Source organism: Molossus molossus, unplaced genomic scaffold (genome assembly GCF_014108415.1).
Source record: "Molossus molossus isolate mMolMol1 unplaced genomic scaffold, mMolMol1.p scaffold_m16_p_5, whole genome shotgun sequence".
NCBI lineage: Eukaryota > Metazoa > Chordata > Mammalia > Chiroptera > Molossidae > Molossus > Molossus molossus.
This window is the reverse complement of record NW_023425388.1, coordinates 56,777,886-56,793,744: the sequence shown is the minus strand read 5'-3', so window position 1 is coordinate 56,793,744 and position 15,859 is coordinate 56,777,886. Positions and strand designations below refer to the sequence as shown.

The following is a 15,859-nucleotide window of genomic DNA, read 5'->3' as shown; positions in this document are numbered from 1 at the left end:
ACATCCTGAATTGGCTCTGCATCACTGAACTCTCTATTAAGAAATAAAAATTTCAGCTAGAAACAGGCATAAGCAATTAATCATATATATAATATAAGTCTGCTTGTCAGCACCACCCACAGCTCCTTCAAAACAATGTGTATAATTCCTTTTGAAACCCTTCCTTTTCTGTCTTTTTCTTTTTCCCTTGGTACACAATCAGGTTTCTGAGTGTCATCATAAATTGCAATTCCTAAAGTCCCAAATAAAGATTTTTTTTTTCTGCCTTGCAGTTCTTGGTCAAAGTTAATTGATATTGGCACCTGGAATATGTAAATGAAAAAAAAATTTCTTAAAATAGCACTACTATCTTCCTAGTTGTTCGAAGACCTGGAGTCATCCTTAATTTCTCTCGCTCTCTTTTTTTTTTACCCTTCACATACAGTACATGTAAAATTTCCATTGACTCTACCTCCAAAAAATATCCTGTATCCCTTCTCTCTATCTCTACTGTAGACACTGTGCAGAACAATGCCACTTCTCTTGTAGATTACTGCAATGACCTTACAATGATCTTGCTTCCACTCTTATGCCCTTCCCTGCACCTCCAATAACCTTTCCAACAGTGGTAATAGTGATAGTTTTTTTAGTTTAAATTTTATTGTCATATTCTTGCTTAAAGTGCTCAAGTGGCTTCTCATTTCCACTAAATCCAAAGTCTAACATAATTTTTTCTTTGTCTACTTCTCCAACTTTATGTCTAACCATATTCCTACTCACTTACTGTTATAGGCACCTGGTCTTTCTGTCTCTTGGGCATTGCCAAGTTTGTGGTCCCCTCAGCAACTTTGATTTTGCTATTTCCTTTGCCTAAACCACTTTCCTTTCAGATTTTCATGTGACTTTGACTTTTTTTATTATTCAGATTTTAGCTCAAATGTCACCACCTCATAAAGGTCATTTTAAATAATGACCAAGCCAATTATTCTCTAGCTCACAATTCTGCTTTATCTTTTCACAGTACTTGTCACAATCTGAATTATGATATTCACCTGTTTTTATTTGCTCTTGCCTGCCTCCCCCACCCAGAGTGTGTGCACTTCAGAACAGCACCTCGCTGCTGTTTCCCAGTACATCTAACAGTGCCTGACATAGTAAAGGAGCCCATTAAGTATTTGCTAAATCTACTGAAAGAACACCCTGGGACAGCGATTATTGTTCAGAGAGTTTTCTTTTACATCAGGCCAGATCTCTCTGTGTGTAAGTTTTACATCACAGTTCTGCCATTTGCGGTAGCATGGCATAGGCTAAATTTCCTCCCCATAGCAGTCTTTAAGATGTTTGAAAATATCAAATAACAGTTCTCATTTATTCTGTGATTATTCTCCTCCACGTAACAAGCATCTCCAGGGTTTTTCTATTATGTGGAACAAATAATTTGATTCTTTTCTATATTCATCATTGATTAACATATGTTCATTGTAAAAAGAAGATATAACAATGAAAAAAAACTATCTTTATCCTACTATCCAGAGTTAACCAAGTAAAGCATTTTGACTTATTTCCTTCTAGTCATATACATATATATAAAGTTGAATTGTGTTCTCTATGTAAATATGCATCCTGTGGTTTTTTTTTCATTTAATTTTATAACTATTTTTAAATGTTATTAAATATTTAAATTCTTTTTCATTGTGGTAAAATATATATAACAAAGTTTACCACTTTTGCCATTTGTACGTGTATAGTTCAGGGGCATTAATTACATTCATACTGTTGTGCAATTACACCACTATCTATTTCCAAAACTTTCCATCACTTCAAACAGAAACTTTGTAACCATTAAACATTAACTCCCATTGCCCTCCCTCCTAGCCTCTGGTAACCTCCAATCTACTTTTTGTGTCTATGAATTGCCTATTCAGGATATTTTAAATAAATCAAATCATACAATATTTGTCCCTTTGTGTCTGGCTTATTTCAGTTAACACAATGTTTTCAAGGTTCATTTATATTTCACTTTATATCAGAACTTCATTCCTTTTTTACAGCTGAATAATATTCTCTTGCACATATATACCACATTTTGTTATCCATTTATCCATTGATGGACTTTGGTTTCTTCTACTTTTTGTCTATTGTTAATAATGCTACCATGAATATTTGCATAAAATATCTGTTTGAGTTTCTGTTTTCAATTCTTTTTGCTATAGGAATAGAATGAATGTGTTATATGGTAATCATATATAACTATTATCCATAGAGACTGCATCAATTTTCATTTTCTTTTTAATAAATTTTTATTTATTTTTTTATTACAGATATTTTACCTTTTTTATCCCATTGGCACCCCCCTCCCAACCCCACCCCCGCCCCGTCCCAGGCTTAGTTGTCCATGTCCATTGGTCATGCATACATGCATATAAGTTCTGTGGTTTATCTCTCCCACCCCCCACCCCCTTTTCTGAGGGATGTCAGTCTGTGCCCTACTTCCATGTTTCTGGGTCTACTGTATTCCTCAGACTGTTATGTTCATTATATTCCATATATAAGTGAGATCATGTGGTATTTGTCTTTTTCTGCTTGGCTTCTTTCACTTAGGATAATACTTTCCAGGTCCCTCCGTGTCGTCTCAAAGGATAAGAGATCTTTCTTTCTTACCGCTGCATAGTACTCCATTGTGTATATGTACCACAGCTTTTTGATCCATTCGTCTACTGATGGACACTTGGGCTGTTTCCAGATCTTAGCTATTGTAAATAGTGCTGCAATGAACATGGGGGTACATATATTCTTCCTGATTGGTGTTTCAGGCTTCTTAGGGTATATTCCTAGCAGTGGGATCACTGGGTCAAATGGAAGTTCAATTTTTAATTTTTTGAGGTAACACCATATTGTTTTCCACAGCGGCTGCACCGGTCTGCATTCCCACCAACAGTGTATTAGAGTCCCCTTTTCTCCACACCCTCGCCAACACTTGTTGTTTGATGATTTGTTGATGGCGGCCATTCTGACAGGTGTGAGGTGATACCTCATTGTTGTTTTAATTTGCATCTCTCTGATGATTAGTGATGTTGAGCATTTCTTCATATGTCTTTTGGCCATTTGTATGTCCTGTTTGGAGAGGTGTCTATTCAGCTCCTCTGCCCATTTTTTAATTGAGTTTTTTGTCTTCCTTTTGTTGAGTTGTATGAGCACTCTATATATATTGGAAATTAACCCCTTATCTGATACATCATTGGCAATGATGTTCTCCCATACACTGGGTTGCCTTTCCATTTTGATGATTGTTTCTTTTGCTGTGCAGAAGCTTTTGAGTTTGATGTAGTCCCATGTGTTCATTTTTTCCTTTGTTTCTGTTGCCTTAGGTGATGTATCAGTGAAAATTCTGCTCCGTATGATGTCCGAAATTTTGTTGCCTACATTTTCTTCTAGAATTTTTATGGATTCATGGGTCACATTTAAGTCTTTTATCCATTTTGAGTTTATTTTTGTATATGGTGTAAGATGATGGTCTAGTTTCATTTTTTTTGCATGTAGCTGTCCAATTTTCCCAACACCATTTATTAAAGAGACTGTATTTACTCCACTGTATGCTTTTGCCCCCTTTGTCAAATATTAATTGAGCATAATGACTTGGGTCAATATCTGGGTTTTCAGTTCTGTTCCACTGGTCTATATGCCTGTTCTTGTGCCAGTACCAGGCTGTTTTGGTTACAGTCGCTTTGTAGTATAACCTGATATCGGGTATTGTGATCCCTCCAACTTTGTCCTTCTTTTTCAAGATTTCTGTGGCTATTCGGGGTCTTTTTTGGTTCCATATGAACTTTTGAAGTATTTGTTCTAGTTCTATGAAATATGTCGTTGGTATTTTGATGGGGATTGCATTGAATCTATGGATTGCTTTGGGTAGTATGGACATTTTAATGATGTTAATTCTTCCAATCCATGAACAGGGTATGTGCTTCCACTTTCTTATACCTTCCTCTATTTCTTTTTTCAATGACCTGTAGTTTTCTGAAAATAGGTCCTTTACTTCTTTGGTTAAGTTTATTCCTAGGTATCGTAATTTTTTTGGCACGATAGTAAATGGGATTGTTTTCTCAGTTTCTCTTTCTATGAGTTCATCATTGGTGTACAAGAATGCCGTCGATTTCTTGATGTTAACTTTGTATCCTGCTACTTTGCCAAATTCATTTATTAAGTCTAGTAGATTTTTGATGGAGTCTTTAGGGTTTTCGATGTATAATATCATGTCATCTGCAAATAATGACAGTTTCACTTCCTCCTTTCCAATTTGGATCCCTTTTATTTTTTCTTCCTGTCTGATTGCTGTGGCTAAGACTTCCGTACAATGTTAAATAAGAGTGGTGAAAGTGGACATCCCTGTCTTGTTCCTGTTCTTAATGGAAATGTTTTTAGTTTCTGTCCATTGAGTATTATGTTGGCTGTAGGTCTTTCATATATGGCCTTTATTATGTCTAGATATGATCCCTCTATTCCTACATTGCTGAGGGTTTTTATCAGAAATGGATGCTGGATTTTGTCGAATGCTTTTTCAGCATCTATTGATATGATCATGTGGTTTTTATTCTTCATTTTGTTTATGTGGTGTATCACGTTTATTGATTTGTGAATATTGTACCAGCCTTGCATCCGTGGAATGAATCCCACTTGGTCATGGTGAATAATTTTTTTGATGCATTTCTGGATCCAATTTGCTAGTATTTTGTTCAGGATTTTGGCGTCTATGTTCATCAGGGATATTGGCCTGTAGTTTTCTTTCTTCGTAGTGTCTTTTTCTGGTTTTGGAATTAGAATTATGCTGGCCTCATAGAACGTGTTTGGAAGTCTTCCTTCTTCTTGAATTTTTTGAAATAGTTTGAGGAGAATGGGTGTTAGTTCTTTTTTGAATGTTTGGTAAAACTCCCCCGTGAAACCATCTGGGCCTGGGCTTTTGTTTGCTGGGAGAGTCTTGATTACCTCTTCAATTTCCTTAGTTGTTATTGGTCTGTTCAAGTTTTCTATCTCTTCCGGGTGTAGTTTTGGGAGACTGTGTGTTTCTAGAAATTTGTCCATTTCGTTTAGATTGTCGAATTTGTTGCCATATATTTGTTCATAGTAGTTGTTAACGATCTTTTGTATTTCCATGGTGTTGGTTGTTACTTCTCCTCTTTCATTTCTGATTTTGTGTATTTGGGTTCTCTCTCTTTGTTTCTTGGTGAGTCTAGCTAAGGGTCCATCAATCTTGTTTATCTTTTCAAAAGACCAGCTCTTTGTTTCATTGATCCTTTGAATTGTTTTTTTGGTCTCTATGTCATTTATTTCTGCTCTGATCTTTACTATTTCCTTCGTTCTACTTGCTCTGGGGTTTTCTTTTTGTTTGCTTTCTAATTCTTTAAGTTGTGAGGTTAGACAGTCAATTAGAAATTTTTCTTGTTTTTTGAGGTAGGCCTGTAGTGCTATGAACTTCCCTCTCAGAACTGCTTTCGCTGCATCCCATAGATTTTGTGTTGTTGTGTCTTCATTTTCATTGGTTTCCAGGAAGTTTTCAATTTCTTCTGTGATCTCCTCGGTGACCCATTCATTGTTTAATAACATGCTATTTAGCCTCCATGTGTTGAAATGTCTTTTCATGTTCTTGTTGCAATTGATTTCTAGTTTCATGCCATTGTGATCTGAGAAGATGCTTGATATGATTTCATTCTTCTTGAACTTGTAGAGATTTAGTTTGTGTCCTATCATGTGGTCTGTCTTTGAGAATGTCCCATGTGCACTTGAGAAGAATGTGTATTCTGTAGTTTTGTGGTGTAATTCTCTGTAGATATCTATTAAATCCATTTGGTCTAGTGCTTCATTTAGAGTCTCTGTTTCCTTGCTAATTTTTTGCCTAGAGGATTTATCTAGTGCTGTCAACAGGGTGTTGAAGTCCCCTGCTATGATTGTATTGTTGTTGATTTCTCCTTTGAAGTCCTCCACAAGATTTTTAATATATTTTGGTGCTCCTATATTGGATGCATATATGTTTATCAAGGTTATATCTTCCTGTTGGATAGATCCTTTCAATATTATATAGTGGCCTTCTTTGTCTCTAGTTATGGTCTTCATTTTGAAATCTATTTTATCAGATATGAGAATTGCTACCCCAACTTTTTTTTTGCTTTCCATTTGCTTGGAAAATTTTTTTCCATCCCTTCACTTTCAACCTATGTGAGTCTTTTGTTGTGAGGTGGATCTCTTGTAAACAACATATAGATGAATCATGCTTTCTTATACAATCAGCTACTCTGTGTCTTTTTATGGGAGCATTCAATCCATTTACGTTTAAGGTGATTATTGATATGTACTTATTTATTGCCATTTTTGTTTAGTGTGGTTCTATTTTTCTTCCCATTTCTACTGCTAATTACAGCAGTCCTTTTAACATTTCTTGCAGTGCTGGTTTGGTGATAATGTATTCCCTTAGCCTTTTTTTTGTCTGGGAAGCTCTTTATTTGACCTTCTATTTTGAATGATAGCCTTGCTGGGTAGAGTAGTCTTGGATTCAAATTCTTGTTTTTCATGACTTTGATTACTTCATGCCATTCCCTTCTGGCCTGTAGTGTTTCTTGTGAGAAGTCAGTTGAGAGCCTTATGGGGTTTCCTTTGTAGGTAACCTGTTGCTTATCTCTTGCTGCTTTTAGGATTCTCTCTTTGTCTTTAATTTGTGACATTTTAATTACTATGTGTCTTGGTGTGGGCCTGTTTGGGTTCTACTTACTTGGGACTCTCTGTGCTTCTTGAACTTGAATGCCTTCTTCCTTCTCCAAATTAGGGAAGTTTTCTGTCACTATTTTTTTGTATATATTCTCTATCCCTTGCTCATTTTCTTCTTCTTCGGGGACTCCTATGATGCGAATATTATTACGTTTCCAGTTGTCCCACAGTTCTCTTAAGCTGTCTTCCTGTTTTTTAATAGTTTTTTCCTTTTGTTTTTCTGATTGGTTGATTTTTTCTACCCTGTCTTCTAATTCACTGATCCGGTCCTCAGCTTCCTCTACTCTGCTTTTTAAACCTTCCAATGTGTTTTTCATTTCTGATATGTCATTTTTTTATCTCTTCTTGATGGTTTTTAATTTCCAATTGGCTTATTTTCAGTGCCTCTTTGTCCTTAGTCATGCTGTTCAGCTTCCTCAAGATCATGGCTCTGAATTCTAGCTCTGTTAACATGCCTAATTGCTCCACTTTGATCTCATCTTCGGTGGAGGTCTCTTGCTCTTTCATTTGGCTTCTGTTTCTGTGTTTCACCATTTTGGCTATCACTGTGGGCTTTGGAACCTGTCAAGTTTTCCGTGTGGGTGTTGGTGTTCTGCTGTTTGTGGCTCCCTCTCCTGGGTTTAGATGAGTGAGGGAGGACCCATGTTAAACACCACTGTCAAGTCTTACTTAACAAGTTGCCAGCCCATGAAAAGTACTGTTATCCTCTAGCTTTTTGCCTGGAGGCTAGCAATGGAGGTTACTTGATGAGTTTTGGGTTGTCAGTTGATTGAAAAGCTCCCTCAGGTGCTCAGCACAAGGGGATTTCCCGAGGGTGGGGCAGATGCTGGTTGTTAATGAGCTTCAATTAGCACTTCAATGGCCCACAGGGTGGGGTTGGATCTCCGAGGGAGGGGCTGCTGCCTCTCCTCAGAGCCCTGGGAAGGAGCAATGTGGCCACCGTCCTGGGTGGCTGCACTCAGCAAAAATTCTCAGTGCCCTCCAAATCCTGAGTGTCCCGACACAGTTCCAGTCCAGTCTGCCCTCCCTCTGCCGGAGCCCAAGGTGAGTGGCTGTGGCTGTTTTAGCCTCTGTCCCGGCTCTGCGCTGTGGGGCCGCCTGGGAGTGTGACCCGAGGGCGCTGCTCCCAGCTGAGGCTGCTGCCGAGCTGCCAACCAGCCGACCGTGGGCTCCCAGCCCCCTGTCTCGTGCCTTTGCAAGCCTACCAGGATCGAGTCAGTGTCCCTTGTTCTATGGTCCTCGCAAGCTGCTTTTCTGTTGGTTTTTCCCTTCGATTTGTCTGTGTTATAGTTGTAATTCCAGTTTGGTTCTGGGAGACGGTCTGTGTAGCTTCTGTTCACTCCGCCGCCATTTTTTGTTCCCCCTCAATTTTCATTTTCACCCGCAGTGTATGAGGGTTCCAATTTCTCCACAGCCTCATGAATACTTGTTATTTAACTTTAAAAAATTATTTTAGATATTCTAATTGTATGGAGTAGTATCTTTTGGTGATTTTGATTTTTCATCTCTCTAATGACTAATAATATTGAGCATATTTTCATGTGCTTGCAATTTGCACTGTATAAATCTTTGTGGCCATTTGTATGTTTTATTTGGAGAAATGTTTATTAAAGTCTATTCCTTAACTAAATTTCTACCTTTTGATTCCTGAATCCTGGAGTTCTTCATATACTGTGGATATTAAAACCTTATCAGATATATGATTGAAAATAATCTCTCCCATTCTATATGTTGTATTTTTACTTTCCTGATACTGTCCTTTGTTGTATAAAGGTGTTTAATTTTGAGTAAGTCCAATTTATCTATTTTCTGGGTTGCTTATGCTTTCATTGTCATATCTAAGAGTCCATTGTCAAATCCAAGGTCGTGAAGATTTACCCTGTTTTTCTCTGAGAATTTATGATTTTTAGCTCTTGTTTTTGGGTCATTGATTCATTTTCTATATATAGTGTGAGCCAGGGGTCCAACTTCATTATTTTACATGTGAAAATCCAGTTGTCCCAACACCATTTGTTAAGAAAACTGTTCTTTCCCCCATTTAATAGTCTTGACACTCATGTTGAAAAATCAATTGGCCATAGATGTATGAGTTTATTTTTGGATCCTCAGTTCTATTCCACTGGTCTATATGTCTATCTTTGTGCCAGTAACAAACACATTGTTTTGATTACTACTTTTATAATAAGTTAAAAATCAGAATGTGGGAGTCTTACAATATTGTTCTCCTTTTCAAGATTTGTTTGAATTGGAAGATCAACTTTTCTATTTTGCAAAACCAAAAATTTTGATAGGGATCGCACTGAATCTGTAGCTCTCTTTTAAGTAGTATTGACATTGTAACAATATTACATCTTCTAATCCATAAACATTTGGATGCATTTCAATTTATTTATGTTTTCTTTAGTTTCTTTCAACGACATTTTATAATTTTCAGTGTACAAGTCTTTCTTCTTTTTGGTTAGGCTTTTTCCTAAGTATGTATTCTTTTGGATGCTATTGAATTGAAATTGTATTTTAATTTTCTTTTTAAATTGTTTGTCAGCAATGTATAAAAATGCAACTGATTTTATGTATTGGTCTTGTACCCTACAACAAGGCTGAATTTGTTTATTAACTCTAGTAGCTTTCTTGTGGATTCTTTGAGATTCCAATATATAGATTAATGCCACTTGTGAGTTGAGATAGTTGCTCTGGATATAACTTCCAGTACAATGTTAAATAGCAGAGGCAAAAGTGGGCATCATTTCCTTGTTCCAGATCGCAGGGGAAAAGCTTTCAGTCTTTCACCCTTGAGTATCATGTTAGCTGTGGGTTTTTCATAACAAAATACACAATCATGGGGAATCCATGTAACATCCTCAATTTATAACAATCTAGTTCGAACTGATACCTTAAAGCCCACAGCATGCCCAAACTCTGCTACTATACAGCTCTGTCTCCCCTTTTTATGTCATCACAAATTATGATGTCTTTATGAATTGTGTGCCCAGTAACTTAGATATAGTGATACCTCGGTTCTCGAACGCCTTGACTTTCGACCAAATCGGTATTCGACCAGGAGATTCGAGAAACTTTTGTCTTGGAATCCGAACAAATATTTGGAACTCGAACTTCCGAGATGAGCCGAGTTGAGCCGAATGGCGTTCATTCGGCCCAGCGCGCCTTGCTTGCGTCATCAGTGTGAGTGCAGAGAGAGAGTCACACTTTATGGAGAGAGTCACGCTTTACACTGAATTTAACCCTTAGACATTCTGTACACTTTTATTTCTTGTTGAGACTTATGTTTTTCTACATATTATATACAAATTAGGCCAGTAAATAGGCATTTTCTGGGGCTTGGAACGAATTAATCCAGTTTCCATTATTTCCTATTGGGTTTCATTGCTTCGGTTCTCGAACAATTTGGTTCTCGACCGTCCTCCTGGAATGAATTATGTTCGAGAACTGAGGTATCACTGTAATTATTTTTATTTATTTGTCTTTTAAATAATGTTGAAACCAAAAGTAGAGTTAAAAACCAAAAATACAATACTACTTACTTTTATATTTGCCCAAATAGTTACCTTTACTAGACAAAATTATAATGTCAATAAAGAGTTAGAAATTATAAAAAGGATGTTTCAGCCCTGGCCAGTCTTGCTCAGTGGTTCGAGCGTTGGCCTGCAGACCAAAGAGTAACAGGTTCGATTCCTGCCAAGGGCACGTGTGGGAGGCAACCAAGCGATGTGTGTCTCTCACGTTGATGTTTCTCTCTCTCATCCTCCCTCCCTCCCTCTCACTCTATCTGAAGATAAATGAAAAAAATATCCTCCGGTGAGAATTTTAAAAAAGTATGCTTTAAAAAGAATTTCTTGAGAAGTCCCCATAACTTCTGGCGGGGAAAACCCAGCAGGAACTGAGGCTCAGGGAAGCTGATGCGGCTGGAGCCCCAGGCAGCTCCTTAAAGGGCCCGTGCACAGACTTATCAGACTCACTCCCTCTAAGCTTGGAGGGGAGGCAGCTCGAGGGGCACCAGAGACATACAGGGAAGAACTGAGCTGTTTGGCATTGGGGTGAGGGCTGGAGAGGGGGACAAACGTGCTGTCAGAGGCCTTTGTTCCTTTGGCGAATCCTTCCCTGGGGCAGCAGACAGTCACCATATCTGGGACTCCAGCAACCTGGCTCACACTGTTTGCCCCACCCTGGTGATTCCCTGAGGCCCTGCCCCACCCAACTTTCAGGCCCACCCAAGCTGTTGCCACTTGCTTAACCATAGGATTAGCCTGTCTTGGATCCTGCTTCAGGTTTTTCCTAAATTCTTTCAAACAAGCAGCATCTGTTCTCAGATAACCCCATACCTCTCGTTAAGTAATACACAGAAAAAAACACAGAGAGGCAGCCAAAATGAGGAGACAAAGAAACAGGTCCCAAATGAAAGAACAGAACAAAACCCCAAGAAAAGAACTAAGTGAAATAGAGATAAGTAACCTAACAGATGCTGAGTTCAAAATACTGGTTATAAGGATGCTCAATGAACTTAGTGAGGGCCTCAAGAGCATAAAAAAGGACCAGTCAGAAATGATGGATGCACAGTCAGAAATGAAGGAGGCACTAACTGAAATGAATAATTGACACAGATTCAATAGTACAGTATGTAAATCCCAGAAGCAAACCATTGATTTGGAATATAAAGAAACAAAAACGCCCAATCAGAACAGTAAAAAGAAAAAAGAATCCAAAAAAAGGAGGATAGTGTAAGGAGCCTCTGGGACAACTTCAAGCATGCCAACATTTGCATCTTGGGGGTGCCAGAAGGAGAAGAGAGAGAACAAGAAATTGAAAACCTGTTTGAAACAATAATGGCAGAAAACTTTCCGAACTTGGTGAAGGAAACAGACATACAAGTCCAGGAAGCATAGAGAGTCCCAAACAAGATGAACCCCAAGAGGCTCACACCAAGACACATCATCAAAATGCAAAAGGTTCAAGACAAAGAGAGAATCTTAAAAGCAGCAAGAGAAAAGCAGTTAGTTATCTACAAGGGAGTTCCCATAAGGCTGTCACCTGATTTCTCAAAAGAAACTTTGCAGGCCAGAAGGGAGTGGCAAGAAATACTCGAAGTGATGAAAAGCAAGAACCTACAACCAAGAGTACTCTATCCTGCAAAGCTGTCATTTAGAATCGATGGCCATATAAAGACTTTCCCAGACAAGAAAAAGTTAAAGGAGTTCATCACCACCAAACCGTTATTATATGAAATGATGAAGGGTTTTCTTGAAGAAAAAGATAAACTATATGAACAAACAAAATGTCAATGAACACATGTCTATCAACAATGGAATCTACAAACAAAATGAACAGGTAGAACAGAAACATTCTCATAGATACAGAGAACATTTTGTTGGTTGCCAGATGTGAGGGAGGTTGGGGGAATGGGTGAAAAAGGTGAAGAGATTAAGAAGTACAAATTGGTTGCTAGACTGACAAACCTCAAAGGGAAAGGGGTTAGGGGGTGGGAAGAAATAAACCAAAGGACTTATATGCATAACCAATGGACACAGACAATAGTGTGGGAAAAGGCGGGAGGGGGGCGGGAGTGGGGAGGAGGGGGTCAATGGGGGAAAAATGAGGAACATCTGTAATACATTCAACAATAAAGATTTTTTTTAAAAAAAGAATTTCTTTTGGCTTCTCTTTATAATTTCTATCTCTTTACTGATATCCTCATTTTGCTTATACATTGTTTTCCTGATTTTATTGAGTTCTTTGAGCATATTTATGACAACTGTTTTAAAGTCTCTGCTCAGTAAGTCCAATATCTGGGCTTCTTCAGAGAGGGTTTCTGTTAATTTGTTTTGTGCCGTTGAATTTTATGTCTTAACTCTGGAAATCAGATTCTCCCCTGTCCCTTAGGCTTGATGTCTTTTTTGTTTTGCTGGGGTTTTTTTGAAGGCTATAGTAATCCATTTGTTTATTGACTTTTCTTAACTATTTTTGTAAAGACTGTATCAGTTGTCATGTGTGGTCACTGAAATTTCTATTCCTTTGGCTTTTGTTCAAGTAGTGTTTTGACAGAGATTTCCTTGAACTCTGTAAATTTAAAAATATGAACAAAGAAATACCTCTCCCAATCTTTGCAGATTGGTTCTGTGCTGGGCACTTCAACACTTAGCCAGGCTCATCCTGAGTCTGGGGATCATTCAGAGCTGAACGCGTAAGGCTTTTCTGGTCCTTTCTGAGCATGCATCTGCCTGGGCATGTGCGTGACTTTCTATGTTCCCTAATACCATGATTTCCCAAAGAAACGTACTTTAGCTTTTCTTCCCAGGCTTTAGGCATTCATTTTATGTGCAAATGTAATCTTTTGTCCCAGGTAACTGCAGGTAGTTTGTTAAAGGTACAGTGCTTTGGATCAATGCATGCTGCTTTCCCACCCCAAGGAAGTTTTGCATTCGGTGAAACAGAGATGAGCACCTTATACCAGTACTTCAGGGAGTCCCCAGACAAGTTGGAACAGTCATGCAGAATAATTTATGGCTAAATCCTGCTCTTCTCTCTCTGTAGGGACCAGGGTCCCCAACCCGATATATATCCTACCATCTTTAAGATTGTCCCTGAGCTGGGGGTAGGGGCGAGAGGGCAAGTGGAAATGCACAAAGCTTTCCTAACATTTTTAAGTTGCCTTTTACTTGATGCAGCATTTGTTTGGGTGCTGTAATCCTTTGTCTATTTTTCAGAGTTCTGAAAAAGTTGGTTCTTACAGTTTCTGCCTATTTTTCAATATTTCTGGGCAGGGATGGGGATCTTGGAACTGCTTACTCTGCTATTTTGCTGATGTTGCTCATCATTTTATTTCCTAACTATTTGAAAGCATTACTTCTTAGTGACTGAATGTTGTTCCATTATATAGATGTGCCATACTTTATTGTAAATGGTGCTGTGATGAACATCTTTCTACATCTCTGATTTTTTAGCATAGGATACAATTTCAGGAGTGGAATAACTATATAATAAGTTATGAAAAATTTTTAATCTCTTTGTATCCATTGCCAAGTTGCCCTAGCGAAGGTTTTGTGAATTTATATTCCCACAAGCAGTGTAAGAAAAGTGTGCATTTTAATACTCCCTTACCTATAATTTAATAGTTTTTGCTCACTTAACAGACCCCATCTTGAGGTTGTTCTATGTGTGCTGTCTTGAGAATTTCTCACATGACTTCAGTTTGAATCCATTTATTGTATTGTTCACTCAGTTTGTGAGCTAGTTCAATTTGTCAGTTTCCTCAGCTCTGTGGGCCCAAGAAGTTATACCATTCTTCTTCAGAAGAATATAACATTTCCTGCTCTCATACATTAAAACTTGAATTTCTTTTATAGTGAATTTGAATGGTGCCTACCCCAAGCTGGTGCCTTTCCGACCCGCAGGACGGCTGATCTCACCACCGTTGCTGCTCTCCGTGGTTTTCAACATCCTTCTCAGCCTGGCTATGCACATTGTGGGCTTCATTCTGGTTCAGAGGCAGCCTTGGTATAACACGGGGGTGCACAGGTAGGATCACAGACTTCATTCCAGCTTCTCACTCTCTAATTTCTATCAAACATCACCTGGCCAACCTGATGGAAGCGACTGGGTCTCCATTCTGCCAAAGGATTTGGCTTCCATCAGTCTCTGGTAATTTTCCAATCATCTTCATTTCTCTGTAGCACAATTTGATGGTAACACTTATTGGCACTCATCTTTGCCTGTTTTAGATAATTATCTATGATCATCTTTTCTATCCAGGGGGACCATGCATTGTAGTTTGCTTGGACATCCCCGGTTTAAGCCTGGTATCTACTGACATTATTAATGTCTTTTCACATTCAAATCTGTTCTTGCTAAATGATAAATGATATGGTCACTCTATTTGAAACTGCTTAGAGATTTTTAAACAATAGAGGGAAGAATTATGATTTACTTGTCTGTCTCTCTCTCCCTCATAGCATTAATATATGATTGGTGCTCAATTTTTTTAAATAAATAATTTGAATCTATTTTTCTATCTATCTATCTATCTATCTATCTATCTATCTATCTATCTATCTATCTATCATTTATCCATCTATCCAAAACATAGATCTATCTGTGCTGTTTTTTTCTCCGAATTTTCAGTGTATTTTTTCCCAAAGTCTAGGCAATAATAGAAACATTGAGGACATGGTATGCTCCACTGGTGTTTGTCTGTCATCTTACTTCATTCACTTCTTTGGTTTCCTTTTTAGTGCCTGCACGGTGCAACAGAAAAACATTTCAGATTTAACTACCCCTCCCACTACTCCAGAGAAAGTTGAAAGTAATGATGCCTACACCAGTTTTGAGAACACGACTATATGGTTCTTGGGAACAATCAACTGTATTATTGTGGCTCTTGTCTTCTCTAAAGGAAAACCATTTAGGCAACCGACCTATAAAAACTGTGAGTAGCATTGTACGGGGTCGGAGGCGAGCGGTCCTCGGAGAGGAGCACAGCCACACCTGGGTTGTCCAGGGAGCAGCTGCAGAACTGGCACTTATCCTGGGTCTGTTCACCTCCACTCCAGGTCTCTGTAAGACACTTTGTGCAGCCTTATTTTGTAGTCTTTTGCTTCCTTCCTCAAAGCTGCAGGAAATATTAAGGCTCCTTTTTTTTTTTTATCCTCACCTGAGGACATTTTTCCATTTTTTGTTCAAATAGAGTGGGAGGGAGAGAGAGGAAGAGAGAGACAGAGAAACATCAACGTGAAAAGGACATATCGAGTGGCTGCCACCCACACAACTCAACCAGGGCCGGGAACAAACTGCAACCAAGGTACGTGCCCTTAGCAGGAACTGAACCCGGGTCTCTCTGGACCGCAGGCGGATGCTCTAACCACTTAGCAACACCAGCCAGAGTGTATTAAGGCTTCTTTATCCACCTTGGACCTTCACCAGAAGTTTGTCTCTAGGTGTCTTTTCATGGGATCACTCCAAATTAGCAAGACTCACTTATTTCTCTATTGTCAGAATTTGTCCTGGAGGAGGTGGGGAGAAGGGACACAGCACTCAGTTGGAGGGTGTCCCTTGCCATAAAGACAGTGGTCAGGATGGCATTGTGTGGCTGGAAGGCTGGGAGTGGCTCCAGCCTGGA

The 15,859-nt window shown here is 38.6% G+C and overlaps 1 protein-coding gene across 1 annotated transcript in view; it reads left to right on the top strand.

Annotated features, from left to right (window-relative positions):
• The window catches only part of ATP13A4 (ATPase 13A4), a 135,438-nt gene that overhangs the window by 110,158 nt on the left and 9,421 nt on the right, over positions 1-15,859 (top strand). The window contains exons 26-27 of the mRNA XM_036242856.1: positions 14,091-14,262; positions 14,976-15,169. Of these exons, the coding sequence (XP_036098749.1) occupies positions 14,091-14,262; positions 14,976-15,169 (366 nt within the window). The remainder of the gene's footprint in view (positions 1-14,090; positions 14,263-14,975; positions 15,170-15,859) is intronic.